The sequence below is a fragment of the Podarcis melisellensis genome (assembly GCF_964234715.1).
Source record: "Podarcis melisellensis genome assembly, chromosome: 2".
Taxonomy (NCBI): Eukaryota; Metazoa; Chordata; class Lepidosauria; order Squamata; family Lacertidae; genus Podarcis; species Podarcis melisellensis.
In genome coordinates this window covers 92298951-92322421 of record NC_138529.1, presented here as the reverse complement: position 1 = coordinate 92322421, position 23471 = coordinate 92298951, and the positions used below count along the sequence as shown (strand labels likewise).

General features: G+C 42.8%; 1 protein-coding gene and 1 long non-coding RNA gene across 7 annotated transcripts in view; both read left to right on the top strand.

Annotated features, from left to right (window-relative positions):
• Window positions 1-23471, top strand: part of CHL1 (cell adhesion molecule L1 like) — a 216862-nt gene that overhangs the window by 143605 nt on the left and 49786 nt on the right. For 5 of the 6 annotated variants that reach the window (XM_081901383.1, XM_081901385.1, XM_081901388.1 and 2 more), the window contains 5 exons: window positions 10576-10698; window positions 12677-12847; window positions 15533-15574; window positions 16830-16947; window positions 18838-19019. In XM_081901383.1, the coding sequence (XP_081757509.1) occupies window positions 10576-10698; window positions 12677-12847; window positions 15533-15574; window positions 16830-16947; window positions 18838-19019 (636 nt within the window). The remainder of the gene's footprint in view (window positions 1-10575; window positions 10699-12676; window positions 12848-15532; window positions 15575-16829; window positions 16948-18837; window positions 19020-23471) is intronic. The other variant, XM_081901386.1, reaches the window with a different exon arrangement.
• The window catches only part of LOC309365348, a 110848-nt gene that overhangs the window by 37591 nt on the left and 49786 nt on the right, over window positions 1-23471 (top strand). The window lies entirely within an intron of this gene.

The window sequence follows — 23471 nt, the reverse complement described above, 5'->3', positions numbered from 1 at the left end:
ACACAAGCGAACGTAGTTTTTATTTCCTTGACCCGCTTCATTAGCCAGCTATCTAGCAAGAAAATGACAGAGGAAGATAAGACACCACCCTAGGAGGCTTATGAAGAATAACAGATGGACAATACACAATATTGTACAAGATATGTGAGAGGCCAGCTATGTTTTCATGTTCATGTTCATGGTCTTTTTTTCTGGCTTCTTTGTTAGAAACACAACAAAACCACCCCATGGATATTTTGTGGATCAATGTGATTCATTAAACATGAGAAAGTTGATTGTAAAAAAATTGACAACTAAAAGATACCAGGGACAGCTTGGTATTGTGTGACAACGCTCGTCATTGTAATCATGTCCATTGTGGAAGGGCCATAACCCAGTGGCAAAGCATCCTTGGTTTGACCCGCCAGTGTCTTCAGATAGGCTTTGGGATGTTGTCTCCTGCTTGAAACCCTGGAGAACAGATGTCAGTCAACATCGGCAATGTGGAGCTAAATGAACCATTGATTTGATATAAGGCAGCTCTCTATATTGTTATGTTTACAGTAACTTGAAATTCTCAGGTAGTGTCCTTTTCTAATCCTACTGCCTGAGATCCTTTAAACTGGATCAGGAATTGGAATTGAAATCTCACTACACTCACGCTAATGTGTTCCCAACACTTAATACCCTTCCTTGTGGGTTCAAATCCTGCTGTATTCATGGACTCGCTGCATGACTTTGGGCAAATTACTGTTTTGAGTCACAGGACAGAACTGACATGTGACAGGAGTAGATATTTGAAAGTGGGTTGCGACCAAGCAATGCTAAAGGATGAGCAGAGAACAGTTTTTCAGCAAAAGGCAACAAGTTACTGCTTAATCCTTTATTCTGTCCACTACTGACCCCCAGGGTTCCCCTTTGTCCCTAGCTATGATACTTGTCTGGCCTAGGAGAATTGGAAGAAAAGTAACTGGCAGGTGGAGTCACCAGAGAAGTTTTGAGGACAATTTCAGCATCTTCTCCCACCACATCTCCACTTCCCTATCAACGTGTTGTGCAAGGTTTGGTGGCAACCCATGTTCAGAGTTGTAACTCAGAATCACAACATCAATCTTGATTCCCCAGCTGTAGAATGGGAACAGTAACAGGCTGTGTATGAGCAATATAGTGTGCACCAAATGTTTCGGACAGAGGCTCATGGGAGTTGTAGTCCAAAACATCTTGAGGATTCTGAATTGGGAAGTTTTTCTTAGAGTCACAGATACATTCATCTTAACTTTAGTTATGTTCATGCTTTCAAAGATTGAGGAAGAGGCTGAAATGACAGAGATAACTCTGTCAAGTCAAGTTCCTTAATTCACTTCCCTTTCAGGCAATAGTAACTGATCATCAAAAATTCAGGAGAATAGTTGTCCTTGACATGTTTCTAGTTCCATAGAAAGGCAAGGGGATCTGTGAATAACCCAGTGCAGCAAGAAAAGGATGTGCAGGAAGAAGCTGTTGCTGGTATAGGCAGGAGACTATCGCTGGGGTAACAGCCTTAGACTCTTAACTGTGTAAATGGTTAGATAAGTCATGTTGGAGTTTGGTACATATATTGCAGCGGTGTGTAGAAAGAAATAGTCTGGTAAGATTGCTGGTTGGTTGGATAAAGAAAAAGTAAGCTTTATTATGTAAACAAACAAAGTCTTTCTACATATTGGTTTTATTTGTGGCCAAGAAGCAGCCAAGAAGTTAACAGTAGCACATGCTAACACATACTGATTAAACATGGGGAGAAGTAGGAAGGGAGTAAAGCCTGAAAGGAAGTGATCTACATAACCAGCAAGTAGTTACTCAAAGAGTAATGTGTTATTCAAAGAGAAGGAATCAGTGAGGCAGAAGAACAGGCTGCTTTTCTGTCTATCATCACCACCACCACCTCCCGTTCAGGTAAAATTTTGCAAGCATTGTTGCTTTACTCCCAACAAAGCCTTAGTGAATCTCATTGTGACCTGCTTTGTGAGCATCTGTGGGTAATTAATCACTCATTACTTTTTTGTATGTGGAATTAACATGGAACAATAATTGCTTAGCATAGAACTCAAACATCAGTCCCAAAACACTAAGTTGCAGAAAGTGCGGTTGATTGTATGCATGCATACATTTTCCTTCCTGTGTAACATTTGTTGTTCTCTGGGACTTGCTGACTGCCTTCGATCACACATTCTCTCTGGGGTGTAGGTTGGCAGGCATATTAATATACAGCCCATTTTAAACAGGGGGCCCTCAAGGGAACCAAGTTTTCTCGGTGGCAGAGAGTTATTTGATTTAGGTAGATGTTTAATGCGGTATTCCTTCTTTTCCTCTTGAGGTTCATTTTGTATTTTCCGCATACTTTTGCATAAAACCATAATGGATTACTTAAACACTGTTTGTTTTGGGCAACATTTTCAGAAGGAAAATGTTAGAAAAAGTAAAAAACCTGAGGGGAGAAGGCATATTTCCCACCCACCCTCATCCATATTCCTTCAACCCACTTCTTACCCCCCCCCCAGGTCAGTTCAAACTGCCTCTGTACCACATTTTAGTCTTTCCAAAATTGACTTGCTGCATCAGTCCAAAGGCAAATGCTGCAATAGACAGTACACATATAATGGACTTCATGTAAGGCTGGCCCGTCCATGAGGCTGACTGAGGTAACAGCCTCAGGCAGCAGAATCCAAGGGGCACCTCTGTGGGCATGGCCCCCGCCACCAGTGGAGAACTGATGAGAAGTAGCTGTGGCAGTTTCCAGGTTCCAGGGAGATCTGGTGATAGCCCTATGCAATCTCATGGGGCTCTCGCAAGATCTCACCAGAAGCTGGAAGCCTCCGCCACAGAGCCCCAATAAGGGAGGCTTTGGCACGGTTGGCAGTGCATGGCACATGTGCAGGGCAGAACCTTCCTGTTAGGCCTCAGGTGGCGAAATGGGGTGGGCTGTCCTGATTGCATGTCTTGGTGGTATATGGGGTTGGAGAGGAAACCTAGCTGCTGTTCCTTCTGCCTTATAGAAGAAAAAAGTGTGGAGAACCTTTGGTTTGCACAGAAAGATGGGGCAGATTCTGGCTTCGGTAGCCCTGTTGCCTTCAGTAGCCTTGCTGGGTTTGCATAGTCCCAGGCAGAATTTGCCAGGTGTTCCTGGGCAGGAATGCTATTTTTCCAAAAGAGTACCGGAACTCACCCTGAATACCTCGCTTATTCTCTTATAATGGCAATGGCAACCACCGGAGGGATACTGGAACTGAGTTCCGGTGAGTTCCAGATGGAAAAAAAAGCTCTGCTGGGTAGGAATCTCATGAGTATTGCGAGTAGCTGCCCTTCTAGAGTGTGATCTGGCCTTCCAATGACATACGCATCAACAGACACCACCAAACAGAGCACCTCTTCCTTTGGGGAGAGTTCACTCTCATCCAGAACAAGCATATCGCTCCCAGGAGCCTCCCATCCACAGGTCTTCCATCTTGCCAGGATTCAGATTCAGCTTACTGACCCTCACGTGGTCCATCAATGCATCTAGTCTGGATCTTGCACAGTCACATCACAGACGTAACAGAGAAATAGCACTCGGTATACTCAGTGTGCTGGTAATACATTGCTTTCTGCATCATTGAGGTGCAACTTTGTACAAAGACTATGACAGGCTGTTTGATTTCATTCCACCAGCACACAAGTTTGGGGCATATGGCTTGCCTTTGATGTGCTTCTTTTGACTCCAAAATATAGCAGGGGTTCCACTGACTACAGGGAAACCTGATCACCTGTGGAAGGCTCCCTGCTCTCCTCTCCTCCCCACCCCACCCCCGTTTTGGCCATATCGCAACCCAATACTATGACACACTGTGTGGCAACGTTTGATAAGTGCTGCTGCAGAGGAGCTTGAATAAATCAATTGTGATGTGTGCGCAAACATAATCAGAGCCCGAGCTCTGGAAAGTGTGAGATCACTGTGTGCATTCACGATAACAGTGTGGTGCTTGGCAACATTCTGCTGGCAGATTTCAATGGGGATGCAAGGTGCTTGGCAACCCACCACCTCAATAAAAGTGGAAAGAGCAACAAGTCACACTAGGTGATGCTTTGGAGCATAAATTTTGTCCTGCGAGCCATTCAGCTCCACAACAGTGGGATGCCCAAGTCAAGCAAAGGGGTTCTTCTGGCAGGGAAGACAAAAGCGTTGCTTAAGCATACCAGTCCTCCCAACAAAAAATAGAAATACCATTTTTAAAAAAAATATTTAAAATCCCACAACATTTTACTATTAAACTGGTTTTCAAGAAAAACAACAACTGCACATTTGTTGAAGATTAAGATGCAAAACCTACAATGAAATAAGCGTTTTTTAATGTAGCTTCTCCTCAACCTTGTGAATGTTTAATGCTCATTTTACAGTATTGGGAAATAAAAGAGAAAACTCCAGTAATTATACGGTACCTGCATAATTGAAGCCAATTATGAAGGCAAAGGCACCGACCGCTGAGCTACTTAACCAAGAGAATCTATTCCTTTTAATTATCAAAATGTTCCCAGAGCCAAAAGGGAGGGGGGATCCGCTCTGGGACTGGGTAGCTAAACATGCCGTTTCATTGACCATAAAGCTGCACAGCAGTTTCTGTGACTCTTTCCCAAATTTCACGCTCACCATATCCATAGTCCTTTCTAGGGCTTACATAAATCAGGCACTCTAAAGGCTGGAGCAGATTTCAAGGTCAGATTTAAATACTGTAGCTCAGGATTTACTACACAAATGGGGTGTTTAAACAGGTCTAGCTTGGAGACAGAGAGAGGGAGGGAAACAGAAATCAAGTAAAACTAGAGTTCATACTGCTCCAAATTATGTTATGGTAGAAAGTACAGGAAAATATCAGAATGGATATTCAAAATTTAATATTCAAAGCAGCATATGAACAAGTATTCTTATTATATATGGCACTTATTAATACACTTTTCTTCAAATAAAGGCAAGCACATGTTTTTATGCACCTCCAAGGTATAGATGATCTGATTTAATTGTATTTGTTAAATAACCGATTGATTAATTACACCATCCCTAGGAGTCTCTGGGGCTACTGAATGGTCTGTCCTGTATGGGCAGATATGGGGTTATGTCCAGTGGTGCCTCTCATCAGTGGCTCTACCTCCTGTGCTACCTCCCACACTATTCCAAAGTGTCTTTCAACATAAGCACCAGACTTGGGGCAACACCAGGTACTACTGGGGGCAAGGACATGAAAGTGCAAAATTGTCTTAGGAACATAGGAAGCTTCCTTATACTGAATTGGACTATTGCTCCATGAGCTCAGTACTGAACACACCAGCAGCCCTCCAGGATTTCTGGTGGGGGCTGGGGGGGATTCCCAGCCCTATTTGGAGAAGCTAGAGAGTGAACCTGGGATTTTCTGCAAAGAAGACACTCTACCATTGAACTACAATCCTTCTCTTCTCCATTCTGCTGAGGGACATCTCCACTCAGAGAACCTTTCATTAGTGCAAGAGACACAGATAGAACCCAGAGTATGGAGTATGTAGAGAAGAGTTTGACTGGTGTCGCTGCTATAAACACTGTGACCTTGCTCAAGCATTGGTAGTGTCTCTTCGTAGGGAGCGGGTGGCACTGTGGTCTAAACCACTGAGCCTCTTGGGCTTGCTGATCAAAAGGTAGGCAGTTGGAATCTACATGATGGGGTGAGCTCCTTTTGCTCTGTCCCAGTTCCTGCCAACCTAGCAGTTGCTGTGGTGGGTAGGTAAACAGTGTTTCCGTGTGCTCTGGTTTCCATCACGGTATCCCGTTGTGCCAGAAGCAGTTTAGTCATGCTGGCCACATGACCTGGAAAGCTGTCTGTGGACAAATGCTGGCTCCCTTGGCCTGAAAAGCAAGATGAGCACCATTCCCCATAGTCGCCTTTGACTGGACTTACCTTTACCTATTACCTTTAGTGTCTCCCCTTTCCTTTGTATAACTAAAAGGCTACTCACCATTCCTTTTCTCCCATCATCAAAGTTGTCAGCCATTTGTAAAAAAAAAAAATTGTTCCTCAAATAGCACATATAAGAAGAAATGATGAGAACCAATGAAGTGATTATAAAAAAATCTGAGCTTCTGAACCTTAATACTTCTAAGATCATTTTCGCATCTGATCTGCCACTGCCACTACTGCCACCAGGAATTGAATCAAAACACGATTCCACATCCTACATGTCCTTCATTTCAGAAAGCAAAAGCCTTTGTTGTTTTAGTGCTCTAAACTTGTCAAAATGACATCTCAGTTCTAGCCTCATTGCAGCTGAATGACACCTGGTGCGCTCTCTCTCTTTCTTTCTCTCTCTCTCTATATATGAATGAAATGAGCTGCAACTTGAATCTTCGTGAAGCGAATGGCCTTTTCCCTCCCTCCTCACTAACACGTCTTGCTTTATCAGAGGGCTGGCACCTTACCTGTGAGAGCATGTGCTGTGAAATGATATTTCTCCATCAGATGGCTTCCATCCACCAAGTGTCTGTGTAGCACTGCTACTAACTTCCAGATGGACTCAGTGTTCTACAACGGATAGCAAAATGCAGGCTGCCTCTGAGAATAGTGGCTTTCAGACTTTTGCGACGACATGCGCGTCTTTTATCTACCAGATGATGAGCCAGATTGGACCTCAGCAAGCAAACCTTTTGGAAGATGACCCAAATTGCATCGTATTATCATTGCTGGGCAATTTTCCTGCACAGTCAGGATGTATCCTGGAGTATAATTTCAGCACTCATGAAAAGAGAGAGTACATTACCGTGTTCCTGCCATTATCCCCTGTAGGGCTCTCAAGGAGGTTCATGCACATTTGCTTGATTTCTATCAATTCATTCACACTTAGTCTAATGGGACGAGCTTGTCACATCCACAGCTCAGTTAGAAATGGGGCATCCCTCCCACCGTACCAGTTTTGACACTTCTCTTGCTTGTAGTATGAATGAAAGAAGTGTCGACAAGATTACTTGGTTATAGATGCTGCTAAATTCTGTTAAAGGGTATTCTGTTGCTTTGACTTGAGAACTAGCAAGTATGGAATAACTGCAACATGCAGTTTATGGGAAAAGTCCAGTCACTGCTAAGCACTTTTAAGAGTGGTTGGTTTTTAATGTGCTTAACTTCATTTTGATCACTTCCATCATGTGTAGCCTTAATAGTTACTTGCCGGAGAAAGGTGCAGATGAGTTCCAGTTCACATTGCTCTGAATGAATAGGCCTTGAATTGTTTGTCATGAGTAGCTTGCCTCCTACAGTCAAAGACAAGGTTTACTGTACTTGAATTGATACTAGTAATTTTTTTAAAATGCAGGTTTTCAAACAGTTTCCTTAAACCTTCAGAAGCGTATTTTTAAATCTTTGCTGAAATATAGACATCTTAGGCTCCTTGTGGTAGAGGAGATAAAACCACAACACCTTTATATGTCCCAAAGACTCCAATCCCCACAGGCAAAACTTCCTGTAAAGGGGGAGTGCCACTTGCTAATGGCTTACAAGCTACCGTATTTTTCGCCCTATAGGACGCACCGTCCCATAAGGCGCACCTAGTTTTTTTGGGGGGAAAAATAAAGGGGAAATAATTATTTTTCCCCAGGCACGGGGCTCGGGTGGGGGAGGCCCGAGCTTCCCCCGACCCCAGCCCCCAAACAGGCAGGTCTCTGCAAGCCGTGGGTTGCCTAGCGCTGGCTCCCGCTGCTTGCGGAGAGGTCCGCAAAGCCTGGATGCGCTGAGCTCAGCGCGCGGAGGCTTCAGCATGCAGGCAACTCTACGCAAGCAGCGGGAGTGCTCCCGCTGCTTGAGGAGAGGTCCGCGAAGCCTGGAGAGCGAGAGGGGTCGGTGTGCACCGACCCCTCTCGCTCTCCAGGCTTCAGCGAAAGCCTGCATTCGCCCCATAGGATGCACACACATTTCCTCTTCATTTTTGGAGGGGAAAGAGTGCGTCCTATAGGGCAAAAAATACGGTAAGTTCATTCCCTTTCTTTTTGCTTTGTTCCTGCTGTTTTTTTATTCTTTCACTATGGCTTAATTACACAATGAGCTGATGGAGCTGCAACAATTTCTCATCCGTTTCAACTTGCCTGGAATGTAAGGGGAAAGTGCCCTGAAACAACCTCAATCTGCTGGAGAAGAGGGGGGAAAAAGAATTCATCTTGCAGGTTGATGTTTGCAGGGATCTCTGATGGAAGGCATGGAGATTTGTGACTCCTTTTCCAACATTAGGACAATGAAATGTGATGAGAATTGCATTGTTTCTGTAAGGCATTAGAGCAGTCAGACTGCAAACTCCATCAGCAGGAGCCAGGGACTTTCCACATTTTTGAGGTAGCCATAATCCTACTCTGCTTGGCACTGCGATTGATATCCAGCACTGTTATTTCTCCCAGCCCAGCGCAACTTAGGTGTGCGTCTGGTGATCTGTAAAAGTCCAATGGCAAAACCAGTGTCAAATGATTCAGCACCACATGCATAGCAGAATGTGTACTTGTTCTTCACACAGAAAGAAAATTGTGGACTTCCGGGTCGGCGCCATCGCCGAATGGCGGACTCCCTCCGAGCTCCGGAGGGAGCCGGCTTGGCAGCGGCTGGGTCCTACCGCGCCGGCGACGCGGGGACCCTCAAAAACCACGGGCACGGAGACCGTGGACATGGGGACTCGGCTGGTACCGTTAGCGCCCTCCCGACTCGTGAAGGAGCCTTTTTAAAGGCTACGGATCGGGTGCCAGGGAGCGGCGTGGTACTGTGAGTCTATCGCTTCCCCTGCCGAGCGCAGCCGCAAGCCATTCGACGGAGAGCGCTGGCTTTTTCCAATTGAAATTCGGACATTTAACAACAACCCGTGAGTAATTGGGTAACCGGGTACAAAAGGAGAAAAAAAAGGAATTTTTTTTTCGGATTCGGTACGAGCGGGGGGGGATCTAAAAAGGAAGTCAGTCCCCTCCCTGATTGTAAACATGCTAAAACAAGGACTGAGAAACCAAGATCAATTCAGAAGATTATTGTTGATAAAAAATATAAAATTCCACGATGGAATTATCACAAGAATTGTGCTGGAGGAGAAAAGTCGAAGGTGGGAGGGAAATGGCAACCCCCCCTGGGAACCGGGGCGATTCCGAGAACCTGGCGGAGAGAGATGGAGAGTTTGACAGCTGTCAAAGTAGCTGTCAAATCGTGAGAATACAAAGAGGACTCTGTTACAAGTATTTTGCTGGCTAATTTTGATACAATTGGATATAAATATGGATACAAAATGTCGGGTGAAAAATGAAACAACAATTTGACTGTTGGATGAGAGGACACAAAGTTATGGCAATCCCCCTAGAGGGGCAGTGGGATATTACAAGCGACGTATGTGGAAAACTATTCTGGGATGTGTATTGGTATTAGCTCCTGGGAAAGTAGCAAAACTGAAATATTGTTGTGTCTACAGAGGTGACAACATAATAGAATTTTTCTATTGAAGTATGCTAGGAACTGGACGTAAGTTTTTGTTCCTGAATAACAAACCTCTGCAGAGATACTAGATTTCAGAATAAGAATGGTTTTGCAGCGGAACATGACAGAAACCTGAGAAAGTAAGAAGCAAAAGAGTTAAGGACCAACTACGCCACAGCAAGAACAATGGGAGGAGCAACAACGATCAAGGGAAATTAAAGGCCTCGATTAAACTGGACTCTTGAAATTAAACATTATTAAAACAAGCAAATCTAAAGAAAACCGGCAAGATGGATTGAGAAAAACTTGGCTGTGGACTTGAGACCTCCAGGCTGACAATATATTGATTGATGGACATGGGGAATCCAAACCTGGGAAGGGAGGGGGAATTTTAGAATCCAAAGGCTATGTAACCAACTTTTGGAATCTTCTACTATCTTCTATCTTCTATCTTTTTATATAACTTTGGCATTTTGATTTAACATGTTTTGGGGGGGAAAAAAGGGGGAACTCGTGGAAGGAAATGGGGTAGATCTTGGGGGAAAAATCTTTTGTTCCACTTTGTTAAAGATGGGGGGGAAATCTTTTGTTCTATTTTGTTAAAGAGGAGGAGCGACGTTAAGACTGTAATTTAAATTGGTTATTAGGTACAACACATTAGGCATAAATTGGGAATGAGAACTTGTGGAACCAACATAGAGAAAAGGGAATACAGCTGGGAGGGGAAGGAGGGAGTCCCAGAAAGAAGGTTATGAAAATAAGGGTTTAAAATTGGTCTTTTTTTCTTTCTTTCTTTTCTTTATCTTTTCTATCTTTTCTATTTTGTTATTATTGGAAACCTTAATAAATATGATTTTTAAAAAAAAAACAGAAAGAAAATTGTTTCAGGATTCCTAGGTAAGTGGCATTTCTACACATGCATCCTCCTGAAATTGCCCGTGGACAATTTTTCAAATTCAGAATGTATGGCTGCATTATTTTCCCACATAAATTTGGTTATCTTCCATTGTGAATCATAAGAACGCACAGTCATGGGAAAGCTAGACAGGTAGCAATTCATACACAGAATGCCATATATAAAGTTCATAGGTGCTACTCAGTGACTTCTGAAAGTGTTTCTTTTCCATTATGTTAGGTATTCCTAAATTCCCCAAGGAGAAGATTGACCCGATAGATGTAGAATATGGAGATGCGATGGTTTTGCACTGCAACCCTCCCAAGGGAATCCCACCGCTGCACATTTATTGGATGAACATTGGTGAGAACCATTTCATTCTTCTTTGAGCCATTTAAACATCAAATCTCTCTTTGAAAGATTTCTCCCAATAACTTGAACTTAATTAAAACTGAAACGGTTCAGATGCCTCTTCGGTGTGCAAAAGTATGCAAAAATGAACTGCAGAAGTGTACAAATAACGGTTTAGAAAATGCTGAAAAGTTGTAAGGGAATTATATAAATGGTTAGTATATGTCAGCATGAAAGAAAACATGATGAAAGGATAAGAAGGTAAGAATAGCCCTGCTAGGCCAGTCCTGCATCTTGTTTACATGCTTATGGGAAGCTCACACAGCAGCAAATTATTCCTTTCTTACTTGCAATTCTCAGCGACTGGCATTCAGATGTGTATTGCCTCTGATACCAGAGGTAATACAGCCATCATGAGTTTTGTAGCCATTGCTAGCCTAGTCAGAGTTAGTGGACCTGAAGCTTCTTGACATAATGTCATATCTTCATGTAGCAGGGCGGATGAAAGTGAAAGAGAAAATCGAGAAATGGCTATTGGTTAGATTCCAAATTCAGCGCTGAAATGAAGCCTATCGAAAGCAGAAACAGCCAGCACAGCTGACCTCCTGGCACCAGCATCCCTGTGCCATATTGGGAGTGGGGAGGCGGGGAAATGTTGCCATGGTGTGGATGTGCTGGTGGAAGCACCAGATTGGCTCTGCCGGTACATCCTCAAAGCACCAGTCTTCCTGCCACCTTGCCCTTCTCTCTCAGTGTCACCAGTACCTGGGTGCCAGATGCAGGCTACCACTGGTGGCTCCTAATCTAATGTTTCCAGAGAGGCCTATGTTGTGGCAGTCCATGGGCCTGTGACCTGTATTCAGTTGTTAGTGTCCTCCCTTCCCTCTGTTCTCTCAAGCTACCTTGACAGAGAGACAGAAGCCAGGGTGCTTTAGGGAGGACAGATTTTTCCCCTCTGCCCAGTCTACAGCTCCCATCTTGCCATCTGCATCAGGTAAAGGCCTGCCAGGGAACAGAGAGGCTCTGCTCACTGACATGCTTCAGTCTTGGTCTCACTTTCCTAGAGTTAAGTGAATGACCAGACTGCCTCAATGAGAAGAGGATCTCTTGCTTGTGCACTGAGACCTCCACCTCACCCACTATCCAAAAAGAAAAAAGAAAAAATGTGGAAGGAAGCAGAAATTGGTAACTTGAGGCTGTGGTTTCCTCAGGAAGATGAAGGATACAAGTTACCATTCGCCTACCAAGGCCTACTGAAGCCTTCCCCTGTCTGGTATGCTCCAGCTGTTTTTGGACTAAAAGTGCAGTCAAAACCAGCCAGCTTGGCTGGGATGATGGGAGTTTACGTCCAATTCAGCTGGAGGGTAACTGGATAGGCACGACTGTCCTATTGGTTTGGAAGAACTTGATCCAAGGGAATTACACCTCCAGAACATGACCTTGGAATCTCATTTGCTGTGACAGTTACCGCCTCTTGATAAAAAATATTCTTCGGCTATCAAAACAGCAAATTAAAAATGGAATCACATTATGGAATGCAGGCTATAAGTGTGCATTCTGTGTGACAGGAGCGAGGGGCTTCTTGACAGCCATGACGTCTGTAATGTAGGCCTTTGTAATATTAATAGTTGTGCTGGTCTGAACGATTAAAATGATGCAGCCTTCATGGCGGTTGCTATATTGTCTCTACAGAATATTTATGCAGAAGGCAGTTTACATTTGGTGGGTGTGTACTGGTACAGGAATTTGTCCTGCTTATAAGATGACGGCCTTTTTTGTCTTGTAAAAAAACATGGTGAATATCGAAATATACTTTCAGACCTCATGACTCTTTAACATCAAATAATTATTCCCTTACCTGGGAGCAAGTACTTTGACAGAACAGTGAGCTGCCACCTTTTTTCTTTTCTTTTTGTGGAGGGGGGGGGAGTGGAAGATCATTATCATACTGTATCATCATTATATTATTATTATTATTTTTCCTTGTTAGACTTGCAACACATCCCACAAGATGAAAGGGTCTCTATGAGCCTTAAGGGGGATCTTTTCTTTGCAAATGTGGATGAAAATGACAGCCGGAGTGATTATTGCTGCTTTGCTGCATTTCCAAGGCTGAGGACTATTGTGCAGAAAATGCCAATGACACTGACAGTTACACGTTGTAAGTCTGGGGGTTCAGTTCCCCCCTTTTTTCTTTCATTCTTCCACCTCTCTCCTCCACCTGCCTTAATGTCTATCCCAAAACCTACTCCTCTGAGAATTCTTACATGTGATGTGTGTCTCTAATATGATTATTCCTAACAGAAATATATGCCAATGTATATTTGTTCCTGCACTTATTATGAGAGCCAGGCCCCACTCATAAAAAGATCCGCAGCTGTTGGCCCTACAAAGCACTTCTGTTGTTTTGCTGAATATGCTGAACTGATACAGGAGACATTCCTCAGGGCACTTGCCAGCTGCATACCTGCACATCCTCCATTGTTTGCTCAAACAAAAACAAGGAAACACACATTTCGGCTTACAAAATAGGGCCCAGTCAAAATCACAGAGATCAGCTAGCAAAACGATTTTTGCAAATTATGGTTTGGCGCTACAGCAGCAGCCTGTGGAGGAAAGGCTGTCGTCAACAGCTTGTAGTGCCATTACAGAAGGTTGCTCTCTAGCGACGGGCGAATTTGTCCGTTTTGATTTCTGTCGGTTTCTCTTTTCGTTTTCCAAATCTTTATTCCGGTTTGCCACATTTCCGTATCGGTTTGCTAATTTCAAAAATGTTGTTATGAAAATTCCTCAGCACTTTGTTGGGCATTTCGCCTAATATGCAATTTTGCCCCAAGTGTGAATTTCAATGGGTAGCTGCATTTCAGTTTTCATGTTTCTTCAGGAAGTGAGAATTAAGGAGGTTTGTATTAAAATGTGTCACAGGCAGAATTTCTCCCCCTTCTCTGTTGCTACCAAATGGGGCCTTTTTCAGAATCTGAAGACTTGAAGGACTGAAGATTCATTTCAAGCTCATCTTGCTTCTCTACTCTTCTTAGAATTGTATCTTGTCAATGTTGACGTGGTCTCTTCTGTATCTGAGGCCTTTGAAGATGGTCTACAAAAGAGATTTCTACTATATAGAAAAGCTGTGGCTTAAATGCTGCTGGGGAATACTTAGTCATCTCCACAGAGATGTTTATTGTGTTCAGTCCCTGACTAATGTGCTCTATGCTATGTACAATCAGTATCTGTTGCCAGCATTAGCAGGGCAGTGCTATACTAGGGCACTGGTACAATGCATTATGGCATTATGCTAGTGAAACACTTCAGTTCCATTTGGCATTCTTACTTGCTGTTGGAACAGTTTGTAGGTTTGGCCATAAATGGCTTGATTCTGCAGTCATATTTTAGCAATATGCTGCAAATAATTCCCTATACTGTATATCAGAATAGCTGACCTGTTTTGAACATGTCTCAGAAGCATGGGCTCCTGAAGGAGCAGTAAGAGCCTAAATTGATCCCTTTTGACTTTTAAAATGTGTTCAGGTATGTTCTTGTGGAACTCCCCCATCTCCATCAGAAAAATGCAATGAAGAATGAGCTATCATATGAGTGGGAAAGGCTTTCCACCCATGGAGGATAGAAGTAATTGGTTTGTCTTAATACTTTGACTTTGTAAATAGACTTTGTGAATAGTGTGCCATTTCAGAATTGAATAACATCCTGATGCATTTTTTAAAAGCAATGTTCAGCTATCTGCTTTTGTGTTTTATTGCCGAATAGTTCAGGTTTACCCTTACATTTTTCACAGTTGTCAATCTTACTTTCCTCAAATCTGCCGAGATTGGGAAAATCTTAAATAACACAAGGAGTTACCATAGACAGCATGCAGGCAATCTGGCTTGTGCTCATGTGGAAAGTACATGAAAGTAAAATAGAAACAAAATTGTTAGGGGATCCAATTGTATTAAATTATCTAAACTGGATATGTGAAGAATCACTCTAGACAATTTGTATTTCACAACAGCAACAACTAAACCACCCCTTTGCGTCCCTAAACCTTCCTGAGATGTTTTACTTGAGCAGATACCTTAAAATTTACCTTAAGAAATTGTTGTAGGCAAAATCAGCAGACTCCGTAAGTGAAATGAAGCTAAATTAAACTATCTTTCCTGATGTAACAAATCAGGAAGAATGTTCAGCTGTGTAGGGAGACAGCCATTAGCCATCTCCATGGCTGATCCTCGATGTTCTCCAAAATCACAGTATCACTGTGCTATATATGGGTGCAGCCTGGTTCCCAGTAACATTTCTCCATGCATTTTTTGACATGTGGTTGGCCACGAAGGGGAGAGAAACTATGTTAACTATCCTGAATCTTGTCCTTTCAGGAGGGATACTGTTGATGTTTTCTAAATGGCCGATTTAATTTTACAACACAGGTTAACTTAAAATGATTTGAATTTGACATCTTTTGCAGCATTTACATTGTTTAAACATCAGTTCATTATCACTGTGCATGTTTGCATTACATGTTTAATAATTATATTTGATTTTTTTAAAAAGAGAGAATACTATGGTCACACAATCCTGGGATATATCTAGTGGCTTCGAATCCAGGTTTTATTTATTTTTTCTTTTTACTCAAATGACATTGCATTCCCTCTCACTCCATGTGGAGAATTTGAAAAACTGCTAAACATGCAGCATGATTAGGGTGAATATTTTGGAGAGTGGGGTAGGATGAAGAGAAAACCCAACAGGCAAACACATTTGCAACACTGTTTGATTGCTTCCATCAGATCTTCAATAAATTTCATCACCATTCATGTTTCCATTTGGTTTCCATTTTTGTTTATTTCAGCAAAACATACTAATGATTCCAGTTCACCTAGCGCTGCCAAGGGTAAGTTGTCACTATTTAGCATTTGCAGCCGCAAAATTTATAATATGGATTCGAATGAAATAAAAGAATTTCTCCAGCTGAAATAAGAGTTACTAGAAAGGTCCAGTGTTCATGTTATTGTACTTTTCAGAATATAAAATAATGGTATATATTTTGGTTCTCAAACCAACCATACTTATATATTGCTATATAAGTAAAAGGGCAATATAAGAGGTACAGCCTGCAATTCAGCATGAAACAGTTTTGTTTTGTTTTAGCCTGTGATTGTTTACCTACTTACCTGGGAGTAAGCCCCATCAAACTCAATGACACTTGTTTCTGAGTAGACATGTAAAGAATTCTGCAGTTGCTTATTTATAAATTGCAAGTCGTGAAACACCCTTCCTCCAAGGCATACATGGTTCTCCCACTGCCCCCGTCCAGTTTTTTCCTCTGACAGCAACCTGTAAGATAGGATTTGGCTGTGATACAGTGAGAGGACCAGCTTCATGGCTGGGTGAGGATTTCAACCTGTTTTCCCCCAGTCATAGTCCAGCATGCTAATCACTGCACCACACTTAACTCCAATATCCGGTAGGCTTGTTGCTTACTGACTTCCATGTAACCACCGCAGCTGGTTGCAGTTTTCTGAACAGCTCTTTGTGCTGCATCAAAAGCTGTTTCCAAGGCACTCTAGTAGATTACAAAATGGTCGACATTTTGACTTTCCCCAAACACAAGACTGGGAAAGAAATGAAGTTGAACAGTAGAAATACCCCTGCTCTGAGGGAGACAGCTTTGCCTCCAAGGCTATGGCATGACTGTTGTTGTTTCCCTGGTTTTAACCCTATTTTCAGCTCCACGTGAATGATAAATTTGTATGGAGCAAGACTGCAGATGTGCTCTGATTTTTGTTTTTACTGGTACCTAACTGCATCAGCAGGCACATAGGGTCTGCAGTGAATATCTAGCATACACTACAGGGAAGGAAAACCACTGATATTTCCTGCACTCCTAAAATAGATCCACAATTTTAAAATACCACATTTTGATATAGACTTAGATGTGTATATCCAAATACATACTCCGAAATCAATGAGAAAATTGTTGCCGATCTAGTTTGATGCCATTCACTTTTTCCAGTGCATTAGCTATACAGGAATCAATTGGCATTAAAATTTCTATCGCTCATGAATGATAAATATAAGGAAGAGCTCAGCTCATTTCAAAAGCTCTGAAATTACTTCTCTCTCCCCCCACCCCACTTCATTTCCAGCAAATTTAATCAAGGAAAGAAAACCAAAACTTGTTATACCTGAGTCTTCTGGCCACAGTTCAGAAGTGACTGTCATAAAAGGATCTGATCTTTTTCTGGAATGCATTGCTGAAGGACTGTGAGTATTCCCTTTTTTTCACAATTTCCACCGTGAGAAAAGTGAAGTTGGGGGAGTAACCAGGCAATGGTTCTATGAATTATACATATACTTTTCCAAGACTGACCCTAGTATGCAGCATGAAATACTGGACCATATTGGGCATGAAAGGCCAGACCATGGAGGGGCAAATAGATGAAGGCAGCAATTGGTATTTGATTGGTATAGCAAGCCTTTTTAAAGGGTTGGCCTCAGTGAGGAAGAGGACAGCATTTGTTCTCCTTTTCAGGCAACAAGAAGCAGTGAGTCTGCACTGCACTTCTCCAGTTTTAAACTTGCGTCCTTTTAGGGGAACATGAGCGGGTTAGCAGCCATAATATTGCATATGGCATGCTGCACATGCAATAAGAAGAAATGTCGCATAAGCAGGGTCAGTCCTTGAGCAGAGTGAGACACTGGGCCTACTTAGTGTGAAAGCCTAAGTCCGGCAGGCCCTGACTGGCTTAACCCTCTAAGGCTGTAGCTTGTGTACCTGGGTCCACCCCATCCCCCCTCTGTACAGGCCTGCCATTGACCCTGACCCTGAGGGAAAGCTGTACAGAATTTTCTCTTTCCCTTCTAGGTGCTGTTTAATTATTAGGTTAGAGGAGCATATAAGTACACTGATCGTTGTCATAAGGAACATAGAATATATATCTTTGAAGGAGTTGTTCTGGATGTTTTGTAAAGATATATCTATTTGCCCAGGCTTTGCCTCACCATGAGAATGGGGGTGGATCTACACACAGGAAGAAACCCACTATAAATAAGTCAGAAATTAAATTGTTATAAAAAGGGGGGAGGCATTATGGAAAATCACAAAGAATTATTTTTTGCTCTACAGCACCATCTGGTGTTGCATGTTCAAAACACACATTCAAAACACTGTTTTTTGACCAATGTCGCTGAGACCTGGATCATGTTATGTCTGAATTACTATTTTTACCTCTTCCTTTTATATATGCATGTATATATTCTCACACACAAATATATCTGTAACTGTTCTGCCTTTTTGTGATTGTGTATATTGCTTAATAGGTTTTCAAACATTAAGTGGATTAGCAATTCTTTAAAATAAATAAAGCCTTAGGGAAAACTTGGAAGTTTCGGGGGGAGGAATGAAAGCTATGCTTTCTGAAGAAAAGAGATGCCACATGTACTGTGAACATTCTGCTCATGGAAAGCCATAATATATTTTAGGAACCAGGAGGAGAGAGTAACCTGGGTCTTGGCATGTTGCCATCTCAACAGATGGACAGAAGAGTAAACAGCCAGGACTTGGGTCTATGTGTGCCATGTAGTGTGTTGGCATCGGGGAGGCCAGCTGGGAATGGGAAGTTAGCAGCCTGCCCTGAACTTCTGTCTGCTTTGTTATGAGAGTGTCCCATTAATTCTGCAAAACACAAAGTTTCTTTTATATTCAGTTGCCTGGAGAATTAGCTCTGGCTGGGCAAGCACAGAATTGATTAGTGTCATCGCGATGAAATCTTTAACCCCATTTACAGCTGTGAAAAGCTGTCATGGAATGGGATGAAACAAGTTTCCGTACCTCTATGTACATGCTATTGCCTTTCTGTGGTGCTACAACCAATTTCCAATATGCTGTTGACAGCGGACCATGCTTTGCACATTCACCGTGTCCTTTAATGAGGAGGCAATGCCTATTCCAAGCAATGCATGCCTCTTATCTGAGGTTTAACAGATTATGTATATTTATATATGTCTATATATGTGATTTATTGAAGTCAAGGGTTTGATAGAACAAAGGCACACACTCTGAAACATTCAAACTATCCAGCTGTTTTAAAAAGGAGACAATGTCACTTTTCAAAAAAGTTAAATCTTTTCCTGTTTCTTCTTTTCTGGCCATAGTCCAACACCACATCTAACCTGGAGAAGGGTTGACAGAGGCAGGGATGACAGAGGAGTCAGAGAGAATTTTGGGAAGATATTGAAGATAGAACAAGTCACTACAGATGATGGAGGGGTCTATGAATGCATTGCCAAGAATGTTTTGGGAGAAACGAAACATCAGTTCACAGTGGACGTCGAAGGTATTGTGATCTTATTAATGATGCTGTTTGATATATGTTTGGTAGTTGAATTCCATCCTTCCAGGCAGTGCTACTATTCTCATTCATATCAGACTGTAAATCAGGCTTGTCAAACATGTGTTATTCCTGGCACAACAACAACTATGTCGTGTTCTTTGCCCAGTATTTGACACACCTGGGTGGTGGGAAGCCTTCACCTTGGTGGATTACAAGTTGCTCAGACCTTATTTAAACCAGTGATTTTTAAAAAGGCTGTGCACCATAAAAATTAAATAAAAATAATTTGAATATTTTCAAAAGCAGATTACATTTATAAAACAATGTGATCAACATTCTGTGCAACTTCCAAGTTCTACACTGGAGTTAAACCACTCAGGGCATCTGACAGATGGTTCAAACCTTCTTTGAATCATAGAATTGTAGAGCTGCAAGGGACCCTGAGGATCATCTAGTCCAACTTCCTGCAATGCAGGAATATGCAGCTGCCCCGTATGGGGATTGACATCACCACACTCTAATCAACTGAGCTATCCAGTTGGTCCCATATAGATTCTGCCACATATGTCTAAGAGAAATACTTCAAGAATTCACGATAAATTCTGTGTGAAACAAGGTGGACATAGCTTGTATTTATTTATATTCATATAACATGCCCAAGAAAGCACACATAGGATGGCAGTGCCAGTGTAATGTAGCCTGTTTCAACCTTGCACCCTCTCATTGTTGAACGCCAATTCACATCAGTCCTAGCCAGCGTGGCCAGTAGACAAGGATGATAGGTAAAGGTAAAGGGTAAAGGGACCCCTGACCATTAGGTCCAGTCGTGGCTGACTCTGGGGTTGCGGCGCTCATCTCGCTTTATTGGCCGAGGGAGCTGGCGTACAACTTCTGGGTCATGTGGCCAGCATGACTAAGCCGCCTCTGGCGAACCAGAGCAGCGCACGGAATTGCCGTTTACCTTCCTGCCGGAGCGGTACCTATTTATCTACTTGCACTTTGACGTGCTTTCGAACTGCTAGGTTGGCAGGAGCAGGGACCGAGCAACGGGAGCTCACCCCGTTGCGCGGATTCGAACCTCCGACCTTCTGATCGGCAAGTCCTAGGCTCTATGGTTTAACCCACAGCGCCACCTGCATCCCTAAGGATGATAGGACAGGTGGTTAAAAACATATGAAGAGCCCGAGGTTGGGGAAGGCTTTATTAAGTGTCTATGCTGCCCATAAAACTAAGTTCTCTGGGCAGTTTACAGAATATTAAGGTGGTTTACAAACCATTGATTTTAAAGGATACCATGTGATTGGATTCTTTTCTGGTTCCATAGTTTGAAAATAGAAATATGATAATGCTATCCTGATGCTGGCATCATGGATCATTCTTTCTAATCGCCTGAGGAAATTACCTCAGAGAGGGAGGGAGCCAGGGAAGAGAATTGCCAGTTATTTCCTATCACTTAAGCAGAGAGTGTGAACTCGTGCTGCGTTGCGCCAGTGTGAGTGCTGTGTCGTCAATGGATTTCAGTCGTGCAATTTTGCTATAGTAATTCTACCAATCTGCAAGCTCAGCAAATACATGTTCTTACAGTGAATAGCCTTTGAAATGACACACTTAACGGGAACAGTCCTCCAGCCGTGCATTTCATTGCTGCTTCTGGAACAAGTCACAGAAGCATTGCAGCTGTACTGCTGTCAGCTAGACCTCAAAAGGGAGAAGCATTATCTGAGGTTGAGAAAAAGATCGAGGTTCAAGTGCTTCCGTTCCAGATAAATAGTTCAAATAAAGCAATATGGGATTATCGTCTTAAGTTGTACAGGGAGAGTTTTCTACCTCATACCTTCACAGGTGTCGAAAGCCGCATCTACACATGGAAAATAGAGAGGCAGCCACTACCACAGGGGAAGTTGCAGGGGTGGGTAGGGTAGGATAATACAGAGAAGCCGCAGGTAGGAAAATAGTTAAACACACACACACATCCTAGCCACCATTTCTGTCCCAATGTGCATCAAGATTTCATTGCATACATTTGTAGTCACCATATAAATGACCTTAGATGTACTTGACATATGAAGAGGTAGCTTTTAATGGGCATGGTTTTCCATGCAACCAAGTTCTTCCAAGTTCTGACCATGTAGTAGTGGTAGTAATTTATTATTTATACCCTGCCCATCTGGCTGGGCTTACCCAGCTACTGTGCGTGGCTCACAACAGGATATTAAAAACACAATAAAAGATCAAACATTAAAACTTCCCTAAACATAGCTGCCTTCAGATGTTTTCTAAAAGTCAGATAGTTGTTTATTTCCTTGACATCTGACGGGAAAATGTTCCACAGGGTGGGTGTCACTACCAAGAAGGCCCTCTGCCTGGTTCCCTGTAGCCTCACTTCTCTCAGTGAGGGAACCACCAGATAGCCCTTGGAAATGGACCTCAGTGTCCGGGCTGAATGATACGGATGGAGACACTCCTTCAGGTATACTGGGTCGAGGCCTTTTAGGGCTTTAAATGTCAACACCAACACTTGGAATTGTGCTCTGAAACGTACTGAGAGCCAATGTAGGTCTTATATGGTCTCGGCGGCTGCTCCCAGTCACCAGTCTAGCTGCTGAGGTAAGCCCTCTCACACATGTGCCTGCCATTGACACAGACTGAACATGTCCACTGACTATGAGAGTGAACCTTATGCACACATCCCAACATGCAGGAGCTCTTCAGCATGATGTGGAGGGGCTCTCCTCCTCCTTGTCGAGACCTTTCTTACAGTCACCAAATGTGTGTCCAGTAATGCAGGTGGCTCGGTCAGAAGCTAGCCTACCCAGGTCTAAGATACCATTGCATCAGATTTTAACATATGGACATGGTCATTGGAATTCCCTCCCACACACCCAGTTAGTTGTATGGACAAAGTAATGGGTGGAACTCCACATGGGGCCAATATGATTGTTCCACCAGTGCAAGCATTTCTTTTTGCAAAACAGAATGCTCTTCTCTGTGCATGTCCACTGTTCTGGAGGTTCTCCTGATGCGCCAAAGCAGATTTGGGTGACACAAGTGGACGAAATGGGAGAAGATCTATATAGCACAAGCAGGTGTCCTTGTACTGGCTTCTACTAGCGCACTGGGTTTGTTGCGTCTGGGCCAATGTATCTAGGTAGATGGCAAATACAGTGTCAAATATAGTACTATGTGGACCCACCTTTGTCACTGAGGTTTGTTGCGTCTGGGCCAATGTATCTAGGTAGATGGCAAATACAGTGTCAAATATAGTACTATGTGGACCCACCTTTGTCACTGAGGTTGGGCTCTCTGGCCTCTGGGCCCAATGTAACCTGTGAGGCTTAAATCGTTTCACCCTCCCACCTCTACACAGAACAACAATTGGACTTGAAAAAGCATCCCCCCCCAGCCCTACTCCCTTGTGGGAAGCATTTTTTTGGAAGGGTTGTAGCTGATGAAGGAAGGACTAGCGCTCCACTCTCCACACAATGTGATGTCCCTGCTTGAAATTGACCACAATGGGAGTCTTTTGCCATGCCTAATTATTTGGGGAGGGGACACCTGTCATTGTGGAAACTACTGCAAAGACAAATGATTATATAAGGTGAGCCATAAAGGCAAGTCTCAGCCACCTACCTTCTTTTTTTACTTCCTACCTAAAAGAGCCATGTAACAGATGTAGGTTGTTCCCCAAGATGGGTGCCACCACAGAAAAGATCCTGTTTTCTTGCAGCTAGTCATTGGGCTTTCTAAGGATTACAAATCTGAAGTAAAGCCTCCAATAATGGACAAAGTATGGTGGGGTGGAGGTGGGTGGGTAACATATGGCAGAAAACAGTCCTTAAGGTACTTTGGTTCCCAGCCAGTTGCAGTGAGCAGCAATATCAAATAATAAAACTGCCTGGCCTTCTGAGGAAATGAGCGCAGAGAGCATTAAATTGCACACATCTGTCTCCTGCTTGATTTTAATATTTATCCCACTCTTTTCATCTCCCTGGTATCAGAGGAAATCCAGGAACGAAATAAGCATTTCAAATATTTATGATGCATCTTCTTGTTACTTTTTAAATTGCTGGGACGCTTTTTAAAAGAAAAAGAAAATAAGCACTAGCATTGCTGTGCTTTTCTATTTGACTTTATATAGCATTTATCATGCTGCACAGGTGTGTGTGTGTATGAGAGAGAAAGAGAGAGAAAAAGAGAGAGAGAGAGAGAGAGAGAGAGAGAGAGATATGCGGGTAGGGAGAGTGCATAGGGCAATTTGCACTACTGCAAATTGCTGACTTAGAAATCATTCCAGATGGCTTGGAATGTCTCTACAGTCGTTGAATATCTTAACAATCTGGCTGAGGATTTTTAATATTTTTTTACTGAAAAACTGAAGCCGTCTTCAAAAGCGTACTGCAGGAGCTGCAAAAGCAATCAAATGCCAAGGAAGTCGCAGCAATTAAGCGGCATAGA